This window comes from Pterocles gutturalis, unplaced genomic scaffold, assembly GCF_000699245.1.
Source record: "Pterocles gutturalis isolate BGI_N339 unplaced genomic scaffold, ASM69924v1 scaffold12202, whole genome shotgun sequence".
NCBI lineage: Eukaryota > Metazoa > Chordata > Aves > Pterocliformes > Pteroclidae > Pterocles > Pterocles gutturalis.
Genome location: NW_010112893.1, coordinates 1 through 25,480, shown reverse-complemented (window position 1 = coordinate 25,480; position 25,480 = coordinate 1). Strand labels below are relative to the sequence as shown.

The 25,480-nt window shown below is 38.2% G+C and overlaps 1 protein-coding gene across 1 annotated transcript; it reads right to left on the bottom strand.

The window, feature by feature from the left end:
* Positions 1-1,531: 1,531 nt before the first annotated feature.
* Positions 1,532-24,580, bottom strand: EDRF1 (erythroid differentiation regulatory factor 1). Its single transcript, XM_010074243.1, has 24 exons — positions 24,378-24,580; positions 22,839-22,905; positions 22,238-22,363; positions 21,609-21,733; positions 21,009-21,168; positions 19,526-19,627; positions 19,110-19,231; positions 17,737-17,848; positions 16,882-17,029; positions 16,699-16,807; positions 16,273-16,384; positions 13,976-14,236; positions 13,214-13,285; positions 12,951-13,101; positions 10,893-11,081; positions 9,532-9,732; positions 8,914-9,132; positions 7,546-7,769; positions 6,967-7,125; positions 6,546-6,695; positions 5,756-5,909; positions 5,378-5,493; positions 4,514-4,677; positions 1,532-1,733 (listed from the first exon to the last, which is right to left on the bottom strand). The coding sequence occupies exons 2-24, from the start codon at positions 22,896-22,898 to the stop codon at positions 1,562-1,564; spliced, it is 3,408 nt and encodes a 1,135-aa protein (XP_010072545.1). The 5' UTR covers positions 22,899-22,905; positions 24,378-24,580; the 3' UTR covers positions 1,532-1,561.
* Between the last annotated feature and the right edge of the window lie 900 nt (positions 24,581-25,480).

Below are 25,480 nucleotides of genomic sequence, written 5' to 3'. Positions count from 1 at the left end.
ACACAATTGGCCTATAGTTAGTTGCTGCTGGCTTTGCAATACCAATTCTGACTGTGTAATCCAGAAGCAGATGTTCTGCTGTAGAGGATCAGTTCTACCCAACCACTGTGGCATTCTTAAACCAGGGAGGGCCTAAGACACTTATTAGTAACTCAGCAGATTGCAGCCCTGTGAAGTACTGTAACAAAATGCAAGGAGTATTTTACAAGGAAGGGAGAAGAGGTTACACAACCCTGCTGCCTACTGCTCCTCCACCCCATCCCACACCTTCCCCTTTCAGCACAGATCCCCGCAGTGCAGTGCTGCTAAAATGCACTCGGGCAGGCAAAGCCTCTCCTGAACAGCCCCTTCAGGCACCTGTTGCAAGCCCTGGAGGACCAGAGGCTGCGCTCTAGCCTGACACTGCATCGGGTTTCTCCTGAAGACAGATCTGAGGATACACTGGTAAAAGTACATTTAAATTGTCAGGATAGAGATTTCTGTGAACTGGGGTTTTCTGGGTGAAAGCACACACCATAGAAAACGCGTTGTTCTCTGTCTCTCACCATTAAGAATCACCACCTCAGAGCAAGCAGCTGAAAAAGTTAATTTACTGCTTGTGTCTAAGTATAGAGATTAAAAAATTACATACAGTAGAAACTGTTGCTCCCTTTAAAGAGTGTAGTTTATACTTTCATTATACAATAATGAACCACCTTTATTTATAGAAAAACACTAAGACATCAGCTATTTTTGAAAATCTTACATTTAAATAATACATATTTCCAAAACCCAGAGTCCTCACATGCTGAGGATTACGACTGTGCTCATGTGTTAGGCCTTATGTTTGAGATTTTTTCCAGCCCCCACTGCCTTTCAGATAGTTTCAGTTCTGTTGAGCAGTTTGCTTCTCTGCTGAGGGTCATCATGAATAAAAACAAGGGAGATCGATTTGTGAGTTTATATTTAATAAATAAATTTTTATTTAAAAATATCCTCTCATTTATTCACAGTTTCAAGTCTGAAAAAGATAACACTAAATCAATTCAAACACAAATAAAACCATTCACCTTCTCGGGCAAATGAAATCCCAGTGCGGGCCAGTATTTGTGAGAGTCTCGCATCGAAGCTAGAAAGGCACAGAGTTTTGTGCAGGGGAGTGTCATCAACGTAGTGCGTTCTGTATTCAACAGAAGTGTCCCTGTGCAAGTGGAGTTCGCGTTACTGGTTAGAGTGTTCCACTAAAGCCTTGCTTACAAAGTACATTTCATTAAATATCAAACCTGTGCGATTACATTTTTATGCAAAACATTATATCACTGCAAAGGCCATTACCTGGAAGAGAAAAATCCTTCATTTCTCCAACATGAAAAATGGTGGAGTTATCTCCAGAACTCTTTCAAACAAAGAAACGCCAGTAACCGAACCCTGAGAAAAAGGAATTCCTATTCTTTCCCAGATGTACAATGTAACAACGCAGGTGATGATATCACCTTCAATAAATACTAATATCCCATGGGAAAAAAACACACTGATCCCACGCGGAGCAAGGCACTGTTTCTGCTGGTCTGCGGCGTTTCGGTCACTGAATTCCACCGTTAGTAGCATCGCTGTTCTGAGTCAGCTGCTCCAGTAAATTTAGGATTACCTCTACTCGTTCTAGCAGAGTCACGCTTTTGTTAGCAGTTGCACGCAACAGCAGGGAGTAAACTTGCTTGTTTGTTTTAAGAACGACTTCTTCTTCGTTAATGCCTCTAAAAAAGAGAAAACAGATAATACAACCTTATTGACCACAATATTTTATCCTGCAGATTAGCAAAATAATGATTAAATAACAACACTGGTGACGATTTCTGTGAAATCACATGGCTGGTGGTTTGATTCGAGTCCCTGTTTTCCTACCGTTTCACAGCACTGCGGGCAGAGCCTCTGTTTACACTGCAGGAGGGATAAGCCGTTCCAATTTTTATTCGGCTCCAGTTTGACCATTTTATTAACTCATAATCCCAAATCACACCGTAAACCCTCCAAATCCAGGTCTTCATGCCAAAATTCTCTACTTGAGTCTAAGTGTCTAAGCAGATCATGCGAGATGCAGACAGAGGCCTGACCGCTCAGGAGATGTGGGCTGATGGCTCCTGGCCATTGCCTGCCATCGGCTCTCCCCTCCAAACCACCATGGCCAGCATTTCCCAGTTGAGTCTGAAGCCCATGACCTGCCCTCATTCTCTCAATTCCACACATCTCGACTTTTTCCCTATGACAGAGACTTTTCCATGCTCAAAACCTCGACACAAAAGAGCTTCTCCTCTTATCACACACGTGCTGGCATTCTGCTTCAGCACTGCCACCCCTCCTCTGTTACATTTCGTGTCCAAGGCTAGAACCAAACTAGAAAAATTAAAAATAAAAAATGCTGTCATTGATATTATAAATAAAAATTAAGCACGTATATGTGCAAACAGCAGTCAGTTTAATTGCAAATGCTTGGGGAATTACCAAAAAATGGTGAAGTGGATTAAATTCATAACGCTTGGCAGAAATCGGACAGTTTTATTTATTAACCGGAACAGGTAGTCAATAAAAAGCCACCGAAATGCAAAGTATTTCCAGGATAAGTTACAATTCCCAGAACGAAGTATTACTTTCAATTACTTTTCCTCCACTTGACAGAGCCAAGTTCACTCACGCTTATGCACTGAACTTCTAGGAGGTAAAACTCTGATTTCATCCAGTTTTATTGCTGGTCTGCAAGTTTCACTATCAAATTAATTTTACCACGTTCTCCTGTTCTCTGCCAAAGTGCGTCTGAGAGCCTGAAATAGTGCTTGTGAGCTCCAACTCCCTCCCTTTTCAGCCTGGTATTAAAGCAGAAGGCAGACAGCATCTTCTGCAGAGCTGAACAGAGGAAACGTACCCAAGACTTACCCAAGGTACCAGAAAGGTTGAACTAAAGGTAGCTTTAACCTTAGCCTTAATCCACCGTTGTTTAAAAAGTTTAACGTGTTATGGCAACATTCTCATCTCATAGTATTCAAATTAAAACTATAACATGTTCCCTATATGGAATCTGCAGGACAAAACCCCACTTGAGAGGCAAGTGATGAGAAAGTAAATTGTGAAATACCCCACAAGACAAAGGGCTTTTTGTTTTACACCACTGACCCGTACTATGAGCTAACACAACTGCAACAATTTACTCCATTACTTGGGACATCCACTTGCTTACACACAAATTAAACTTTAATCCTCTGCATTGCACATATTCAGATTGCCACCTTGTGGAAGCTCTTTTTTAAAAAGCGAAAGCACCAAACAGTGCACCTAAACCACTGCTAAGAAAGCTCACCAGCTTTCTTCTTGTCTCCTGTTTTTCTGTTTACCAGTCTCCTGCTATCAGCAGACGATTTACTGTGCGGTGCTTCAATCTGAAAAACTATTAAGGCAACTTCCAACAATAAAAGAATACTCTGCATTTTCATAAATTAATTTTGTATAATATTTGAAACAGCAATAGCTTCTGCAGTCAAACACATTTGCCGCTGAGGGAATAAAAGATACTGTCTGCATCCCAAAAGCAAACACCACACACATTCAAATCTAACCAAGAGAAGCAAGAGTGCTGTAGGGACACTGCCACTCCTAATCCCAACACCACCTCAAGGTCTGCACCAGAAGGAGAAGCCACGTTTGTTCCAAATCCCAGCAGCAAGACAGAAGATTATTTTTTCACTGCGCTCCCTTAAGCATTAGAAAATTCTTTAATGCTGGTATCTTCCCTATATACGTCCCTCCCTGCTTCCAGCATTACTGATGTGCCTGCATTTATTCTGTAGCATTTTGCTTGCTGAATGTGCTGTCACTGATATATTTTATCATCAAGATAGATCAGAAGATCAGCAGTACACAGTGGTTTCTCCCCCACTCACTTTCAAGTGCTGTGACAGATGACACCAGTGTCCGTTAGGATAAAGGACACCATATTCCCTGAACAAACAGTTTGGTTAAAAAAAACCCCAAAACCTGAGACATATGCCAGCAAAATTACAGCAGTACAAGTAAAACTGCTTTGTGTATGAACTTATACCTATGAAGGACGTAAGATTTATATCCTCTAAGGATAAGCTAGATATCACACAGCATGACAAATGTCAGTGACTCGTAACTGCACTGAGCATTCCAGACTAGGATTACAAACTATTATTCTCCTATTTGAATACAGCCATTCAAGTCTGACTTTTTTGTCCTCTCTCAGTGCTGGACTGCTAGCAGGAAAGAGGAGAGAAAAAAGCTGCCCAGACACACGCAGTAAAGATGTTTCTTGGTAATTCCCCCAATTATACACAAAAAAAAAAAATTCACAGAAAATGTTCAAGATTTAGCCGATCAAGGCGTATCTCGGCTCCTTCTCCACACAGAGTCACTTCCATAAAAGAATAAATATCCCACTTTCTCGCATGCTTATGAGTATGCAGTTTGTATAGATTTATGGAGGAGAATCACATCTACACGTGCATATCAAGGTTCAACTTACCCAATTTTTTTTTTGGTTGAAGTTAACAATTTAATGGATTGGAGGAGAAGAAATGACATTCTGGACTCAAAAATACTCAGCAGTTTCAATACTTCCTCTTTGTTAAGGCCGGTAGAAGAATCCGTAGGTGACATACTCTCAGCACTACTTTCATCCTTGCTTATCTGCAAGAGAAAAAACAAAAACCACGTCACTGAACTCCACCATTTCAACACAAATCAGACAACCACCCTCTTTCCAGGCGTGGTACCAACATCTCCACTGCCGTGACACCTTCAGTCATGAGCTCACAGCCACACCGTACAGAAGTTATGCCAACTACCTGTGCTATATATACATAAATACAGTAATTTTTAGTTATAAAACACTTGACTACTCAATCTGTTTCTCAAAGTGGATAAACACACGTCAGCATATATTTCAAATAATTATTTATTTAGGCATCAAGGACCTATTAACAGCAGCTCCAGATACCCTTCCACATTTTAATATTTCAATATTTACATAGAAAGAATTCCCATTTATATTGTACATACATTCTTAAGCTCTTTAAGACAACTTTTAAGGGATAACAGAGTTGCACAGAACTCCATGCACTCAGACAGTCAGTCAATATACGTCTGGATACAAACGTGGTTTAATCCATCTCCTGGTGGAAGTTTTGTTCTAGAGCAATTTTATTTATCCACTTCCACTCAAAGGCCAGAAGTGAACTGCAATAGGTTCAAACTCTGTCCACGCTATTTAAGCGACTAGCTCTGCTGAAAAGTAACCAAGAAATATCTTAATTGCCAAATGACCAGTTTTACGTGTATGCAAGAGATACAAGGGAGCAGGTAATCACACCACTTCCTTTCTGTTTACCTGCTCACTTTCTGCCACAAGCTCCTTTCTGATGAGCTGGAACGCACCCTTGGTTTTCACCATTATATCTAGGGCCCCAAACAAAGTCTTTAATTTCCCAGCACTGCTGTTCTGACCTAAAAAAAAAGTGAAAAACAAGGATGCAAATGGCTTATGTTACGGCTTGTACTTTTTCTTCCATCCAAAGATTTCAAGAGTTCTCATACTGTCCTAGTGAACTGAAAACCACTAAGATAAAAATGTCTCTTCTCCCTTGGAGAAAATTCTCTTCTGAGAAGCAGATTACTCCTGCTCTCATATACAAAGTTATCTAAAAATGAAATTAAATAGGTAAAGGTAGTTTGGAAAGCTGTTGAAGTAAGACAGAACTAGACTTACTCGCCATCTGGAATTCTGCAAATGCTACTCTTTCCAGCTGCACACGCAGGAACTCACAGGGTGCATCCTTCAAGAGCTGGAAGAGCCGTACTGCTTTACTATAGTGAAGATCAGCAAGTACTCGGTGTTGTTTCCTCAAATGTTCATCACCAACCTGCACTCAGAGTAGGGTACATAGTAAATCCCAGACAGTTTATATGTTCATGAGGTAACCAACAATCATTCCCCAGCTGATTTCAGAATGGTTCATCTAAACTTCCGCATAGTTTTCGACTACATCACCAGCTTGCCATCTTTGACGCTACTGTAATTTCATAGCTAATGCTAACAAATTCACATCAAATAGAACTATGTTAACCATAAAGAATAATAATTTTTTGGGGAAAAAAAATCAGAAAGCAACATGCAAGTCTACACTAAGGCTTTAATAAATCATATGCTAGTGCTCTAGCAGAAGGCAGTCTGCTTAAATATCAGAAGAGTGGCTTGGAAGCAAAACCAAACCAAAGGAAATATTTATTGTCAATGGGTTCTGTTCTGAGAACATGGAACTACTTCAAACAGAATGAGGCATGAAGCTCAGTACATTCAATAAAGGACAGCGTGCTCTTAAAAGTAACACTGTGTTTCAGAATGATTTGCAAATAAACCACCTCACATTTCTTTGGTTCAATCATTTAAATAAATATATATCCCAATACAGGTAGGAGGATAAATATCCATCTCCATACACCTTGGACACATTAAACATGGGACGTACACAGAAAACCAAACCAGTTTGTACCAATACCTGGTTTCTCAGGCAGCTGTGGTACATTGAAGCAAGCCTGTGGTGGATGGTTGCAGCCCGGTACTGGCAGAGAGGCTGTCGTGCAGACACTGTATCAACATCACAGTATTTCAAGGACTTCATCATGGCTTCACTAACTTCCTTCTCTATCTTCAGGGTAAAACAAAAAGATGCAGTGTGATTACTTTGAAACTAGAACATCACTATGTGCAAGTGTAAGGGTTAAATCTCTGCTTCATTAAGCAAAACCTTAAAAATCCAAGTGACTAGACACTTTATGGTTTGCAAGAACTACTTCACAGAAGTTCTTCAATCTAATAAAGGTTTACAAGTTATTCCAATATCAGTTTTGCTCACCGTGTAGTATTTCAGGATGACAATAGCTTATTTTACCAGATGTTGTCACAAATGCTGTCATTACCTGTTCCTGAGCCTTTCGAGAGAGCGGAGCATAATCCTGCTGTAGCGTTGCCATAGTGAAATACGTAGTAGACAGCTCCCAGTTGACAGAATCCCAAACAGCTGGATGCATGTCTCTCTTACCTAGTGATCTTAACGCCTTCAGATAGTAGTCAATAGCCTACAGATTATAAAACAATACACGTACATGGTTACTTTTGAAGTTCATAGCAACTAGAAATTAATTTCCCTTTCCCCATTTTGAAGAAAGCATTCCAAATGTCCGAGCCTTCTTCAGTACTTTCCTTACACCCATTTTGGCCATCATTTTAATCCCAAACATGCATCTCTAGCTCCCTTGTGTGTGGTATCGGCACCTGTTAAACATCAGGATCTGAATGTCACAGCACTTCATATGTCAGAGCAATGCAATCAAACCTCGGCAACAATGCTGAAGCCTGTACAGTGAGGATTAGGATAATATGAAAGCAGGAGAGGTTATTATCTCAAGACTTAGAGATATTTACAAAGATATTTAGAAATATTCTATGGTAAAAGGCATATTAGGGTATGGGCCATTCTAAAAATTGTATGATGTTACCTTGTTATAATAAAGGGCCTCTTCTGGGGAAAACTCTCTTTTGAAGTCACCTTCGGTTGCACAGTGTGCTTGAGCACAAATCCGCATCAGTCTTCCCGTGTTGCAGAGCAGAAGGGCTGCATTGGTTGCATCATCGATTGACTCAAAATTCTGAATTCCTTCTTCAAAGCAAGAGAAGCTCTTCTTCCAGAGTTGCTGCTCTGTTGTCGATACATTTTTACTCACTAGGGTTAAGACACAAGGCTTACCATTTCATTCAAGTTCTTGAAAGATACTGAACAAACATTTCCATTACGTTTTCTCCTAAATGACCTTTTAGAGTTTTAGGGTGGTAAAACAATTCTGAAGACCCAATTCATGGAAAATACTCTTCAGAAAACCTCAAACATATGAAAATCTTAATACATAAAGTGCACTGTTACACATACTATACTTTCAAAAGCATTGTGGTAACATGACATATGAAAACCATGGAAAATTAACAGGATAAAACAGATACATTTTCTTTTTTTTCACAGTAATACTCAGGGTATTCCAGTTACTTCTATCAATGTACAGTATGAAACAAGTAAAAAGTGACTTTTACAAACAAGTGAAATTCAGTATTTGAGCTTTGACTTCAGCTAAATAGCAGTTCTGCAAAAACACAGAGATGATGAAAAATTACAAAATTTAAAATCCAACGCAATCCTTCAAACATTACTTGGACAAAGGCCACAGAAACCAGACAGTATTTGTGAGACTGGAGCTGCTTACACAGAACCACCAGCATCTAAATTGCTCTAGTTTATAGAACTCTTACTTGTAGACATTATTAGATTTGCTTTCAAGCACTCCACCAAACACCTTACCCTGCAAGGAACCTTAGGCAACCTCTATTTCCTCAAAGGAAACCCACCAAAATTAAACCACAAGCAAAGCTTCCAAGGATTTACTTACCCCAAAATTCATAGACTGAGCTTCACTGGAACTATTCTTATGTCTAAATTAACCTTATGCTTGTTCATTCTGGGCTAAAACAATGCAGTATGCCCTCTCTCATATAACAGAGTTGGTCTAAAGTTTCCATGATGTTTTTTGCGGGCATTCTACACACTTAAATTAATTTCTCCAAAGCTATAGATTCCATTATTCAGTTTAGGCTCAATTACGTACAGTGTACAAGCCACAGTAATCTATTGTGGACAAATATTTACGATGGACATTAAAGTTACATAACATCAATTACAGAAAAGTATTTACTACGGAGTTCTTTAAATGTCTTCTTTATAATTAAAAATATTCAAGATTTCTCACACTATTAGTGAATATGAACATTGTTGTAGCTCCATGAAATAGTGAAGAAGTGAGAAAAAAAAGAATACTTGCCCACTCTCTCAGTCTGCACTGCAGCAGCCTGGTTCATGTAAAACACTCCAATCTCGTTCCTGATATTACCCATCCTCTTTAGTACTTGGATACGCTGCTCTGGATTTTGGTTTTTTAAATTACTGAAAAGTAAAATTTCATAAGCTGCTTCGTAACATTTACAGCTGACAGAAAGTTGGCATTCCAAGTCTGTAGACAAGTCTGTAGCCCAGGCAAACACTAGGAAAAAAAAAAACAAAAACAAACAACAAAGCCTGCATGTCAGTTATTTCCAAACAAATCTGTAATGGTTGTCATTTTGGGCATTCTCCTCTAGACTAAGTATAAGACCCATGTCAGAACGATCCCACAATTTCTACAGATAAGCACAATTTACCTATTCGTTAAGCAATCACTGTCTTTAGTTATTTTACAGCTTCAGGCATGTCGTACAATAATCTTGACAACCTCCTTACATACGACAGGCACAGTAATCTTCCTCCGAAGAAAACAGAACTAAAGCGTAATTAACCCTCCTCCAGAAACGATACTGGTGTGTGGTTTTGAGGAAGCACAATGAAATTACTTCTACCTGTCACATAACTGAATTATTGCAGTTACGTGGTATCAGTATCATACCTTGGCACCTGGATTCTCTATGAAGACTGTGTAATATTTCCTGATCTTCTTTTGTCTGGTAATTATATTCTTCAAGATATGCTGCTCTGTTGTTTGCATTTTGAGCAAGCATTAATTGGATATCTCCACAAAGGGTTAAACACTGACAAAGGAATACTAATACTTCCGGATGCATGCTGGCGCAGAGACAACAGTAGGTGTCTATTAAGAGAAAAAAAATCACATGGATGTGAGAGGGGGAAAGAAAAGAATTAAACATCAAAATGTTTGACAGAGACTGACAAGGGTTAAACACTGACAAAGGAATACTAATACTTCTGGATGCATGCTGGCGCAGAGACAACAGTAGGTGTCTATTAAGAGAAAAAAAATCACATGGAAAGAAAAGAATTAAACATCAAAAGGTTTGACACAGACTGACAATATAATTGTTTTTTATGGTACCTGTCACACTCTCTGTATGCAGACAACACATGTTCTTCTAAGAACAATCAACCTGTTTTAAAGTCAGTTGCTCTACACAGCTGACAGTTTCAAAAAAGAACTATGTTGTCCAAGATGAAGAGTGAATCTGGTAATTACAGATGCTAATCTCAGATTTGACTAAAGGAAAACTGACTTTCTACAGATTAACTCAACTGAGATATAGCCTGAAAAATTCATTTCCAAAAGGTACAGTTTAAATTCATTCTCAAGTCTTTAAAAGACTGAAAGCTAAAGAATGTTTTGAGGTATTGATAAGCATATTGATGCTCTGTGTTAAGATCAAGTGTTCTTGCTTTATCAGCCTCCTCCTGCCCCAAACCCTACAAATATGGAAGCGAAATAGCAGTACTGCAGTACTAAGCTAATGGCATTTTCTGATCAGTTATTATTGTAGTAATACACTAAACAGCCTCATTTTACTTCCTTCATTTTCCTCAGTAATACTTGAGGATATATTCCATTTTAGAGGAGTATCCAATTCAGCTGATGAAAAAGTTTGGTATTTCTGAGAGTCAGGAATATATTTAAATGAAATGGGCATTTCCAGGGAAAAACCATCCGCTCGCAGTGATAGCGCTTCGACCACAGAACGCTATCTTGGTCAAGCAGCAGACCAACTCTCCCAACTTCTAAATGCTCTGAAGCTCCAAATCTGCACTCAAAATGGGAGCACCTTTCCACCAGAGACAGGAGTTATTCTTACTACAGGCTTCGCTCCTGAATAATGAGGTAGCCACTTAGTTTAACTAAACACACAGTTGTCAGACTTGTCACTGCATGCCACTAGGATAAATCACACCCAAGAGAAGTATTTGATGTCATGAAAGGTATATACAGACAATGGCACAGATGACAAATACATCCTGTCAACTTACCGTGGCACTGTAAAGCCAGCTTGATGTATCGCAATGCTCTCCCGTATTTCTGTAGAATCATAGCAGCATCGGATAGGACGTAATAAGCCTTCGATGATTTCAGAATGAGCTGGAGTTTCATTTTGTATTGCCACGATCCAGGAATCATTCCTGACTGACTGGAATGCTTCCCCTTCTGAAATGAGCCCACTGTAACACAAACAGAACCTCATCAGTAAATCTCATTTCCACAACATATGCCAGGGGTTGGCCACAACTTCATCAGGACACCGAGAGGTTGTAAATTGCCTTATTACAGCTCTGCCCAAGTACAGTTATGCCAGCTTGCCTGCCACTAGCATTTTTCATCTGCAAAACGGACCCAATACTTGGAACTTTCCCACGTACTCCACCTGGTAGTTGGATGGCCAAATACAGTGAGTGCAGTGACAGAGCAGCTAACCTCTCATGCTTTAAACAGCTTCCAAAATACGGGTGCAGTGGTCAAGACTATCCCATTACGTAGCAGTAGAAAAGAACAGAAAAGTCCCAGGCATAATTTGTCATGTTCTCTACCAAATCCTTACAATATATGCTGTTTCTGTAGAAACAGTCTCAAAGTGAGAAAGCCTCCATTTGTGGATTTAGCCTCCAGCACAGAAGGAACTGGATAACCTGGTCCTCCCCACAAGGAAAACCAATGTCTGCTGGTTTCAAGACATCCTCAGCATAAGATTATGAAGGTCCTTCTTCAATGCTGCAGTGGTTACGGAACCAGAAACAATAAGTCACTGGCTTTAGGCATAAAAAAGGACAGAATTTTGTCCTGACAATATCTACGCACAGAAATAAGTCTCCTGCTTACAGGTGGAAGGACAGAATTTTGTCCTGACAATATCTAGGCACAGAAATTAGTCTCCTGCTTACAGGTGTACCTACAAAGGAGTCAGTTTCTCCCTCATGTTTGAATTATTTTTCTCTAGGTTGAATTCAATCCTTATTACCTGAACAAGTAGCATCATTGCTACTTCATGGAAGAAGAGTTCCAGAAATCAACTAATCAACTAAAATATTTTATTTTCTGATCTGTGCAATATTTATCTCCCACATCCCCCAGGAAACACTTGTTTCTAAGCAGGAAAAGTTAAGATGTGGATATTTGCCTTGCCAGTTGGCAAGCAGCTGCAATGTGTCATCAGTTCCAAACTGTGAAGGCAGAAGACAGAGCCTGGCTACGGGAGAGCAGAAATCAGCACACTGCTCTTGCTGAGCTGACAGAGGTGAAATGTCTTCATAGATCCTGCTAGAAATTAGTCTCACAGTCCATATTAACAGCACTGCGCAGAATTGACGCAAGCTCAACACAATTTAAGTATGAAGAATTGTGAAAATATGCAAGACTCAAATTTCTTTCTGAGTTATGCTTATAGGGCTTCTCACCCTGCAGAGAACTTGACTGTTTTCAGAAGAGTCTTTCCTATACTCTGTTGTGGCACTCCAGAGAAAAATAAGAGCCAGACTATAGTCTGAAATTTCTGGAGTTTGAGTATTTTAAGCAAACAAAACATCTTTATTTCCTGCTTCCTTCCACAATTGTAGAGGTACAAGAAAGATACCAAAATCCCAGTCAACACTGTATATGCAGTCCAGCAGCAAGAATAATGTAGGAGAAAAAATGCCAGAAGTGAGGAGTTTTTTCACAAAGAATTCCAAGTCAAAGAAAGAATGAAGACTGCTTTAAAAACAATCCACACAATTTATGGTGCTCCACACATCAAAAGTACCAACTCCCAAAATACTAAGCCATTATGGAAGTCATCTGCAAGCCACATCTAAATAAGAACGAATAACATTAGGTGTTTACTGATAAAAGATGCTTTGATGCAAAATATCCCATAGGAGCTATTTTTTTCATATTTAAAAAGGAACAGACTGTTCTCCGATTTTCAGTACACTACTTTTGCTTAGGCAAAAGTGTAATTAGTGACTTATAAGTACACTGTTTTGACAACCAAAATAAAGTAGCAGCAGTTGGTGTTGGCACTGGAAAGGTCTTATTTGCACAACAATGCAACTTACTTTTGTCTAAAAATAACGCCATCTGGTTTTCCAGACACTCAGGACCACCACTGGTGGATTCATCTTCATATTTCAATGGGATTGGTGTGCTGGGGTTGGCTGCAGGAAGGTCACCCTCTTTTTTAACACTGCTGTCAACAGACTTCAAGCCCTGCAAGAAGAAATAATTTAATTCACCTTGAAAGCAATATTCAATGAATACAGAATACATCAAGAATTGGGTACAAGGTGAAACATCATTAGAAAGCTGATGGTAAACTTACCTCCAGGACATAGTTGAGCACTAGCCTGCAGCGCTCCTCAGTGCCATGGCAGACGGGAAATGCACAGCTAGGCTTCATGGAGGGGGCAGCAGGGAAGGAATAAGAGGAGAATAAACATTCAACATATGAAACATTAAAATCACTGGCTAGAAAACACAAATAAGAGATAGCATTAAGAAAACCTGTTAATGGCACACATGAACTTGACACTGTTTTCTTCTAGGGTACAGTAGAAGGGGAGAAGAAAGGGGAAATTGAGTGCTTCTGCACCTGTGTCACTGTATTTTCAGCTGATGGACCTTGAGGTGTTAGAAATTAAAGATAGCAATAAGAGTTACAAATTTTTTTTGTTTTGGTTATGAAGTAGCTGATACTCCCAGAAAAAAACCCCACCACAATATTAATATTGCTCCAAAAAAAAAAAAAATTAAGATAATCTAGGTATCCACACAAACTTGTGGTCATCTAAAGCTCTTACCCATGGCCACAGTTGGCAACATTCTCTCTGTTGCCAGGACAGGAATAACTTTCCTGTCACTATACGGCTATGCAGAGCATGCCATAAAGGACATGTAAAAGATGGTAGGGGAAAATCCACATGATTTTGATTTCTCCTGAAAAGTTTCTTTCTGCATTGCCTCATGCTTCAGTTAACCTGAAGGCAAAACTAACCTGTAACTGAATTTCAATAACAAACTTTGCTACATGAACTGTATCTTTCAAGAAAACCCTGAAAAAAAAAAAATCCACAACTTCACTTACACGTATTCGATGAACAGACTTGTATTTTTCTGGTACTGACAACTCTCCAACAGATTTGATTATAGCCACTGCTTTATTGTCATCTGGTGGATCAGAACTGTTGCTGTAAGAACCATTTTCATCACTGTCTGGCATTTCTTCCTCTTCCTCACTGTAACTTTCATCAGAATTTCCATTTATAGGGAAGTCTGCACTGTCTTCTTTTTTAGGTTCATCCAACTGAAAAAGCTCTGATAACATGTAGTTTGCTGAAGCAATAATCTTTTTAAATAAAAGAAAAAAAATAATTGATTTATTTTAAAGCTAAATTTTTCTTTTGAGAGGCAGCATCAATATAATTTGTCTTAGAATAAGGAGTAAGGAATACATGCAAACAGGTGTTTGATAACCTGTAAATATAGCCTGAACAAACATACAGTCATTCTGTTTGTGTGACCACAGAATTTTTAAGAATATTTGAGAAACAAATCACTGGAGACAGTATGTTGTCGACTATCTGTACATGTGCATATAGCTCCTGCAATCAGGCTTGCCCACACTTGGTTTAATCGCCCACCTTACAAGGTCCCTTTTCTTTCTACATCAAGTCTTCTTGAAGACTGAACTCTTGCTGAGACAGCTCTCTCGCTCCTACCATGAGGAATTTTGTCATTAAGAGAAAAGTCAAGTCTCAGAAAAAAAAAAATACCCAGAAAATTAGAAATTCTACCAGGCTGTTTTCTGAACCAATACACAACTGCTGAGAAGGCAAAGGAGGCCACCACGGTGCTTCAATTAAGCTCAAATAAGCACTCTCTCCTGCTCTATTAAAATGTTACTTATAGAGTTAAAAATTCCATGTAGGAAAGGGAAAAGGATCCAGGCCTGATCAGAATAAAAACAAACTAGTAAAGAATGAGTATTACCTGTTCTAAAAGCTCGTAGATCACAAGAGGCAAATGAGAAAAGAATCTTATGCAAGCAAAAAAAAATTTTTTTCAAGATCTTCTAGCGGGATTTTGAGAGCTTTCCACAACTTCAGAAGGAATCCACAAAATGCCTATTAATTCAGTTAATATATGCCATGTCTCCTCTTGCAATCCATTTTATTAACTCAGATTTTTCACATCACATTTTTGGGATCAGTTTTCAGTTGAAAACAGCTTAAATCTTGACCAATTACATGTAAATTATACTTTGGATTAGATTTCAGTTTCAGTATAGATATTTCTTTTTGAAATTTATGATGTGTTGCCTAAAAATAGTAAAAACCTTATTGGTACCATGTTAATGTACCATAGCCTGCATAAACACCTCCTGCCCTATCAACATCCAAGCCTCCTGCAGCATCCTGGTTTAATTTTTCGGTTAAACACACTGACACTCCCTTATACCATCCTGAACCTACAGATTTCTCAATTTAATTCAAGAAAGAGATGGTGAATAGATTTAGTCAAAATCCCAGTGAGAGGGGACCACACTCCTTTGTCTTCTGTAACTAAAAAGGAAGCTAGCACATGTGGCAGCAGTAATACCTAAGTTGAAAACAAGTCATCAACTACTTGTTTTTCAGAGCAATTAGATTCCTGTTTTTCTTAGAAAACAACCAGAATCAAGTTATCTGGAATAAAGGAGGTCAATACAGCTCCATCTCAGACATTTTCATTACTGTTCTTACTGCTTCTGAAAGCACAGAGCATCTCACGGTACTGATGGCCGATACAACAGTCTAATGAGGAGATCAAGAGTTTGAGCATCTTTTTCCAACTCTCTCACCTATCACAGAACCATTGAGGTTGGAAGTGACCTCTGAAGACTGCCTAGTCCAACCTCCTCGCTCAAAGTAGGTTGCTGAGGACCACATCCAGTCAGGCTTTGAGTATCTCAAAGGATGGAGACACTATAACCTCTCTGGTTGACCTGGCCCAACATTCAGCCACCTTCAGAGTAAAAGTGTTTTTTCTTATGTTCGCATTTTATGATGTCTAGCTAAAATCTGCTTCTGTGTCTGTGCAGCTTCTAAACACAAAAGGGCTATTGGGAACGAGAGTAAAAGACCAAATGTAATGACACGTTCCTTTTCAGAGCAGGACAGAAGACTCATGCAGCAATGGAAGTCAGTGATGGCTACTAATTAAAAAAAAATAAAATCTGGGGTTTCTTTGAACATTAAGCAATTTCTAAGTTTATAAACAAATTTAAAATATCTCCCTTGCAGAGGGAGAAGGATGTACCTCATAAAATATAACTAGGTGTATCACGATGACAGCATTTCCATTGCATTTTCACAAAGCTACAAGAAAACACGTAATTCTTACTTGAGGGTGTCTGCCGTTGTCCAGTAACTTAAGACAATTAAGGAGCAATGTTCTGATAGTGCCATAGTGTTTCCTGTTCTGGTTTTTCTTCAGCATCATATTGCAGGCAACTCTAAAAGAAAGTTAAACAAAATAGTAAATCCCTGGATAATTTCTCAGTGCTAGAACAAAAACGCTTTAAACAATACTACTGCAAATGTAGATCTATGAAACTTTATGATAAGTCTACAAAACTTACTCAGGAAGAGTGTAGTTTACATGAAGAAATTATAAAAAGGAGGAAGTCTGCTTTTGATTTAGTGAGACTGAGGCTTACCATGCTTATGTGTAAAAGATTTTCATTTCATTATAGTTTTTGGTCTGTATTCGTAACAAATACAACTGGACCAAGAATCAAGTGTGAAAACAAAAATTAGAAAGACTCACTTGTACAGAAGAATTGCCACTGGCATTGTAAAAGGGTTCTGGTATTTGTCTTCTGTCTCTTCGCAAAGGGTGGTTAGGTCATAGAGCTTTACTATATCACTCCCACTCGCTGAAAGTTAAACCCTTTCATTAATCAACATGACATTAACACAAATCTTTTCAAATTGATCTGAACCTACTTACCCTTAAATAACCAATAAGTATGTCCTTCTTTGGTGCAATTTGATTTCAGAAAAGATAAGATATTTTGAGCAATATCTTTTATCACTTTGGTAGAAAAATTTGAGTTTTCCAAATTGGGAATATCTTCAGTCTTGATCATTTCATATTTCTGCAAGGAATATATGTTAAAACTCAAGATTAGGAGGGTTTTCTGCCACCTACTCCCCTAAAACCTATAGATCAGTGTCTCTATCAAATGCTAAAAGAAACAAAGGCTACTGCTATGATATAGTAAATTGAGTTAATTTCTCCAATTTACTTTAAAAGCAAGCACATCTTGATTACACTATTCAATAAAAGCTTTAAAGATAATTCACTTCTGTGACAAACATGGTAAATGGAGAGAAAAAGGTTAAAAAAAAATTGGGGTGAAGATGCAACATCTAACTATTACTTCAGTGAAACTTAGTCTAGTAAGTGACTATCTGCTACCAGGTACAGCAGAAATTCAGCTGGTACCTGGGGTGTATTGTAAAATAGTAAACACAAAAAGTTTAAAAAGCATGCATCTATCTTTGCAAGGGAACGCTACAGATTTTAAGATGCAGGAAAGTGATATATTTCCACTGCTACATTTATTTTTGCCTTCATTCGTACATTGGGGCAAGTAGGAACCTTACATGCACGGAAGGGAAAAAAAGGAGAACAGTGTTTTTAGATGACTGCTGCAAGCTGTGTAGAGGCTTCTTGTTCTGCAGTAAAGGATTTTTGTAACCTTTTTGTCAGAACAGTAACATTAGAGATCTGTTAGAACCAGAGCAATTTCAGAAACTGAGGAATGGAGGAACTAGGCATAATGCAAAGCGCCAGACTTACCTGAACAATTCCATTAACGTGAAAGCACATCACAAGCTCTGGTACATTGCATATTAAGTTGTCCAACCAATAGTCAATTCCTGTTAGCACATTTATTGGCTTGTTGTTATCCCTAAAAACAAGTATTTCTAGTGTTATTTAAGTCTTTATTTACTCTTCAGGAAATATTAGGGATGTTTACTAATTGGATTTAGATTTAAGTCACCTGAGAGTGATGGCTACTAAAACATTTATGAATTGTTATATTTTAAAGAGGCAAACAAGGAATTGTATCAAACAAGACAGATGTAGCATCCAATGGAATACACTCACATTTCCTGAGGAATTTGGAATTTTTGCCCACACTTAAACTTTAACAAGCTTCAGATGTCACACTACTACCAAGATAAAAGTACTTAAGAAGTTCTAAAGGAATGGCAGTATTAGCTGTAACTAATTATAGCACAACCCTTCTCCCAGACCTTCCAAAATTGCTTGCAAAGCAAGGTACTGTGAATACTTAAATGTGTCTTAAAAAGATGAAAAATACATAAAGCAAGTTTCAACTTTTTGTTCATTCTTGGTCTACGCATCGGCAGGACAATCAAGTCATCAACATAAAGTATCAGTGAACAGTAAGACAACTACCATAGGCACAAGTTTTAAGTACTTACGCCCAACTAGCAGTTACTGGAATTCAGGATCCCAGTAGGAGAAATATCACTGCTCTCTTTTATAAAAATAGCAACACACAAGTTTTAAGTACTTACGCCCAACTAGCAGTTACTGAAATTCAGGATCCCAGTAGGAGAAATATTACTGCTCTCTTTTATAAAAATAGCAACCGAATGAAATCAAAGACTAGATGTACAAAGTGTTTTGACACTCAGCATTCACAGTGAAGTCAGGAAAGGTTGCAAACTACCAGTACTTTCAAATAAGGATTTAGTTACAGAGCCAAAGTACTTACGCCCAACTAGCAGTTACTGAAATTCAGGATCCCAGTAGGAGAAATATTACTGCTCTCTTTTATAAAAATAGCAACCGAATGAAATCAAAGACTAGATGTACAAAGTGTTTTGACACTCAGCATTCACAGTGAAGTCAGGAAAGGTTGCAAACTACCAGTACTTTCAAATAAGGATTTAGTTACAGAGCCAGAAAAATCAGCAGAGCATCTCAAGTCCCAGTGCAGCAGCATGGCATTGGGACTGGTTCTGGTTTTCTGCACTTTACAATGCCATCCTCATTTAAATCTAAAGCATGAATTTTATTCTTTAAATGGCATGTAAAAATTAAGAGTCAACCAAACTAAATGCAGATAGCTAAGCAGGAAGCAAAGCAACATGTCAGTCAAGGCTGGCATGTTATCTCTCATTAACTTCAAAACTCACCTGAGACGCAAGCTCACAGCAGGGTATCTCCCACCTCCAAATATAGGCATATTTGATCCTACTAACATGTGGATATCTTCAAAGGTCCACAAGATATTACGAACAAAGTCATTTTTAAGTCCCTTCATTAAGAGAACAAAAAAAAGCTCTATAAATCACTGTTATAGAACATGTTCTCTAAGACATTCTGCAAAATCATGAGAAAGCAAGAAGCAAAAGCAGCAAATAAAAGACAGCACATAATGAATTACGCTACGCATTCACATTAACTTAAAAGACTGAGATCACAGATGCCACAAAAGCTATTTCTACAGGGGACTTCGTTTTATTTTTGGTTCCAATTTAGACCAAATTTTCAAATGTTTTCTTAAATAGGGGGTTTCAGTGTTTGAGCTCAAATTTCACACATAGCATACCTGACTGTTTTCCCCGTCATTGAACAAAGTAGTCAGGTTTTGTTCTTTGGGGGCTGAGGCCACATGCCCCACTATATATGAGGGTTCAAGAGGCACACTTCCCTGTGAAAAGCACAAGGATAAGGAGTGATTCTGCTGCTGAGGTAAAGTTAGGCCATTAAAAAAATAAAATAAAAATCTCAACAACAAAAGCATACAAGGGAAAAACCTTTACCTCTGATATCTTTAAATAAATATGTATTAAACCACAAAAAGCCTCTAGTCAGCGACTAGAATGGTTCTTTTCTATCGCTAATACCAAAATTTTGTACTTTATATTCTCATAGGCTTTGGAAAGAAATCAGAAAGTTTTTATAGAAACATTTTATTACTCTAGGGTTGGCACCAGATTATCAGTCTCCAGAATGTAAACCCCCTATCCTGATGTCTTATTTATAAATTAAAGAAAATGACACTGTACAAACGCACAACAGCTTCCTGAAGATAAACAGTCTGCCGTATTAGGCAATAGTTCCTCAAGAAGGTGGAAGAGAGAAGTAGCCCTTTCTCTAAAAGCGTTCGAGTACTGAAATATTTCTCCACTTTAGAATCTTACTACACCTCAACGCACACAGTTACAATTTTATGGATAATGTAGGTCAGAGCCTTCGTAAATTAGCTGACCAAGTCATCTGGCATACCAGCCGCTAACACTGTCCAAGCATAACTTTAGCATCATTATTATATAAACGTACACTGAATAGAACAGATCTTTCAATCTCTCAAAATCTAATCAATTCCTATTTGTATTACTCAAAAAACCACAGGAATTAACAGTTTTCATAAATAAGCCTAGCCACAGACTGAAACCCTGGATTAGGGCCCAATATTAAAAACCACAGGAATTAACAGTTTTCATAAACAAGCTTAGCCAGAGACTGAAACCCTGGATTAGGGCCCAATACTGATCACAGTTTGTTGCATAATTACTATAAACATCTCTTCCTTCCTCTTGTGTAGTCTCATAGCAAATATTTGTAAAAGTTCCTTAACTGTTTTGCAAACATTTTCATAGATAGATCTTAATTTTCCTCTTCACGTACAAACTCAGGGCCACAACAGATTTATTTTAATGAGAGATTTTAAAAGAAAGGCCAAAACCTTAGGCTTCCTAATATCAGATTTTGCTACTTTTAGGTAAAGTCACACAATCACAGGATGGCTGAGGTCAGTCATTGACGAACACTCCTAGCTAAAAGTTTTGTTTCTCAAAAATGCATAGATAAATATGTCTTTACTATTACGGTGAGAGAAAAAAAATAATTTCTGAAATTTGGAGCTCTGAAACACTGGTATAAGCTAAACCACACATAGCGACAAGTTCTTCGAATGCCTTTGTTTATTTCTTTCAGCAAAGAGTACTGCAGCAGCAGCTCTGAAACTCTTTCAACACATATGTCTCTACAAAAACTAAGGTGTCATTTAGAACACTATATACACTAACCTGGTTAGAGGCACCTGCATCTTCAGATAATGAAGAAGGCATTTCAAAAGGAGCTGGCCAGGAGGCCTGTCCTGCTTCATCACCCTCACCTGAGACAGGACCCTCCTGGTGCTGTTTTGAAGTGGAAGGAACAGGCTGAGCAGCCCCATCACCATTAATGCTGACAAAGCAACATAAAAATTTCAGTTGACAATATACAAACAGAATCCATCCTAGAACTGCACCATTCTCAAATAATGACTTTGCTAATACACTAGAAGGTTGCTGTATTGAGAAGCTGCTCAAACTCTAATACATTAGAGCAGGTGTCACAGTCTACCTTGCATATTTTAAGTTGTTCTTCCCTCAAGCCCAGTTCTCAAAAGTAATGCAGTTAACTAAGTCACCCTGTTTATTTTATACTTTAACACTTAAAATGCTTAAATTTCCATTAAAAACATTTACATATTATTTCCTGATTTCATCCCTCGAGTTTCTCTGCATAAGTATAAATCAGTAAATAATACGGACCATAATGGAATTTTAACATTTACTTCAAGACAAAAAACCAGGCAAAAGTAAGTGGTACAGAACTCAAGATTCATGCAGACATAAGGTTACCTGTAATACAAAAATTTAGAAAGTATAGCCTTCTGGTACCAATGTTCTTTACTCTTCTTTTTTCGTTGCCACTTCTGATCAATCAGCCTTTGATAAAACTCTTTCAACCATGTCCAGTCCCCTGTCTAGGCAATATCATAAATATGCAATTAATGTCAAGAAGAATCTACAAAGTAAACCAAGCGCCTTATTAACTTATGAATACTCATCCACAACAGCAAAAAAACCTCAATACCCAAAACCAGAAAATAACTTCACAGCTAAAGCCTTGAATTGGTCATTTATTGAAAATCTATCTTCTAGAAAAGTTACATTCTTCCTGAAAAGTCAGATACACGGTAAGAGATTACACCACAACAACTACTGACTAATAATAAAATTAATAGAATAGTATAGCAATATTGAAGTAATTACAGGAATGTGGGACATGGAATTTAATCCTACAATACCATAAATATAGGATATCAGACGCAGTCCATGGGTAGACAGATTGCTGCAGAATACAGCACCTTCTGTACTTGCATATAGTTCTCAGGAATTTCAATACATGCATGCTTTCTTGCTAGCTACCTTATTCTTGAAGTAATGCATTCTGACCAAATGACATGCTTAAAAAACAAATGTCTAACCTGAGATGATCTCATGAAGAGTTCTTGAATATCTAGCTCATCCAACAAAAGTGTCCGCCCAATGCGATGTACTGCCATGCTCACATGTGACTTGCTGTATGGTATCTTCAGAAGTTTTTTAATATTCTTGCAGGAGAAAAGAGGACAGAGACAATATTCCATTACTATACCACAGTGTAAGATAATTCTTCAGAAATTGCAAGCCAAGAAGAAACTACGAACAACGGAGAGACACAGGCAGGCAAATAAAACCTTATAGTGCCAGTGATTTTAGGAGGGCCATTCCACAAGAAGTTGCATTTCTTGAGGTCAGAGAACATGAATTACAATGATAAAGAGACCAAGTAGTCAGTATAAACCACACACATCGTTCAAAAATGATCTATCTTTGGATCATCACGGGAAGTATGGTTTTATCCATACATTTCTTACTCAGTGATCACAACTCCCACAAATTACAGCACAAAAGTTAGGCAATCTGTGTTTCACCGGGGTATCTTTACTTTTCCTCAAAGGGAACAAAGATGACACAAGCTGTGACAGTATCTTAAAATAAGTCTTATACAACAAAAAGAGTTTGAATAATGGAACTTATACATACCTCTGAATCAGACACAACATCGACATCATTTCCAACCGAGTCAATGAAGTCATACGCCATCCCAAAGCTATTTAGAAAATATTACAAGTTAAGACATATGCAGTGTGACAGTAAATAGAGATGCATTTTTCTCCAAAGTTTATTAAATCTTTGAAAGCTTTTTCTTCATCAAAAGAAGAATCTAGCTAAACATTACCACTTGTTACGGTCTAAAGTTAATTAACAAAATCATCTTGACATTCTACAACTTTTCCAAAGATATCGCTGGAAGTGCTCAGATCCAATTTCAAGATGTTCGAAAATGTACTTTAAGTTTTGCTGAAATCAAGAAAATAAGAACCATTTAAAGTGTCTGTTAAGAGAGCTACAGGAAATTAGAGAAGTTGATTTTTAATTTTTTTTAACACTAAAAAGGAGAACAGTTTTTCAAAGAGTTTATCTTTACTGCATTGAGCACATTAAATTCTTTCATTTTAGTGGCTGTTATTTCATTTTACCTCTTATTTATGTTTTCAAAAACTGGCCTACATGTTTTAACAAACACATCCTTGTATCTTCATCCACCCTCATTAAGGCCTCTTTAAATTACAAGCTATTAAATTAGAATATTTCAATGTACAGATCATTCTTTCAAATTAAACCAGATATTACTATAACCCAACCAAATACATGTTGCTTGTCTGAAGTTATACTTTCACTATCAACTTAATACCAACACTAGAGACAGAGAGATTAAACTGCCAGCCTCTATTTGATAAACAAACAAAATATCTAAAATAAATAGGAGAAATTCATAAAGCCCTGAGAAATACGTTACCCTGCTCAGAAAGGTACACCTCCTAAAACAGGTTATGAGGATATAAACACAGACCCTCCACAAACTGTTAAATTTCACTAACTAGTTGACTTAGCATGAATTAGCTTGCTTGGCACAGGATTTAAGCCTCCTATTTATAAACACTCCGAAATCAACTCATCCAACCATTTAACAAGCATCCATACTGAGAGGTAACACTGCTTTTTTGGTTTTGCCCCTTATTCCACCTGCTGTGTTCACTCTTGACACAACTATGAATTTTTTTTTTGCAATTAGTTAGCCAGTTCCAGTTTCTATAGATCCAGAGATCCAGAAGAGCTACAAATTGGCTTCGTAACTTTCAAGGGGAACCACATTTGTTCCATTTGCACCTGTTATCAAAAGCAGAATGGCTGGCTGAACCAGTCTAGTTTGATTTTGGCTAACCAACAACAGCTAACTAGAGAACACAAAGTCAGTTTGACTGTCTCAGGTAAGGTGTCAACCTGCACTTAAAAAAAAAAAATCAACAGCATTACTAGCATCATTAATTGTTTACAAAGGAGACAAGATTATAGCACACAGGCAAGAACTAAGGATGAAAAAGTAGAGGGAGAATGGTTAAGAAAAAGCGATAGCTAGTTGCTATGGTAAAGTAATATACTTTAAATCACATAGGGTCCAAGTCACAGTTAGAATTATTCTTAAAGGTGTAGCAAAAAATAGAGCCTGTTGTTATTTACCTTGAAAAGGGTTTACTTTTTTTGTTGTTGCCAAGAATGGTTGTACCTACTGGTCCCAGCTTAGCGCTTTCACGTAACCAATTGGCAGGTGGAAGTTTCAAGTCTGTTTTCTCCTGAAGACGGGCAAACGCTGCTTGCGGTGGGGCAGATGAGTATTTCACAACAGCGCTGCTTTTCACTTCATTGCCTCCAAGAAACAATACCGAGCCCTAGTTTTCAAAGAGAAATTAGTCTTTCATTATAAAATAACAGCAATTAAAACTATCAGACATGCTCTATGATTAGCTATTTTTAATGGTAAGCGACCAAAGCCCTGTCCTGAATTCACTTGTAATTTTCTCCTGCACACGTTCCCAAGTATTTCAGTTACCCTGACTCCAACGCTTGCACCAAGCATGTGCTCCACTTTATAAGGCTGAAGTGCTATTAAGGTCAGCTCCCCACTGACTGTGAAATCACTCAGAAAGGCCCAAACCAAAATACAAATCACACTAATGGCGCAAAATTACATGAAAGTAAGTGTTCACTAACAAACACCAACATTAAACTGAACATATTTTAAAATGACCTTCAAGCCCACCCAGTGCCACCCCCTGCCATGGGCAGGGACACCTCCCACCAGCCCAGGTTGCCCAAAGCCTCATCCAGCCTGGCCTTGAACCCCTCCAGGGATGGGGCATCCACAGCTTCTCTGGGCACCCTGGGCCACTGCCTCACCCCCCGCACAGGAAAACATTTCCTCCTCAGATCTCATCTCAATCTCTTCCAGCTTAAATCCATTCCCCCTCGCCCTGTCGTTATTTCTGCCTTAATCATTAACCCTCGCGACAGCGGATTTCTTTCCAAACACAGCAAACACCTCACACCCTCACGTTAAGAGCTTTGAACCGACACATGCGAAGGGAAAAGCAGCTCCACAGGACACTATTTATGTAAATACCACGCAGCACCCTGCACTTAAGCATAACAACAAAAAAACTGCTTCCAATTAAAGCTTAATCATAATTAGCACCGTACTCCGGCTCTGACAATAGCAATCCCTCACTCACCCAACTAGAAGGAGCCGATGAGGGAACTTCAAGCCCTCCTGTGGGCTGTGTTTA

Excerpts from the sequence above, each read along its gene's own strand:
- EDRF1 (XM_010074243.1), bottom strand. The coding sequence starts at position 22,898 with ATGGCGTATGACTTCATTGACTCGGTTGGAAATGATGTCGATGTTGTG. Across the intron at positions 21,169-21,608 it reads TCTAAATTTTTGTATTACAG|CATTAATGGTGATGGGGCTG; the intron begins GTAACCTTATGT and ends TTGCTTTGTCAG. Across the intron at positions 7,770-8,913 it reads AGTGCAGACTGAGAGAGTGG|TGAGTAAAAATGTATCGACA; the intron begins GCAAGTATTCTT and ends TCTTAACCCTAG.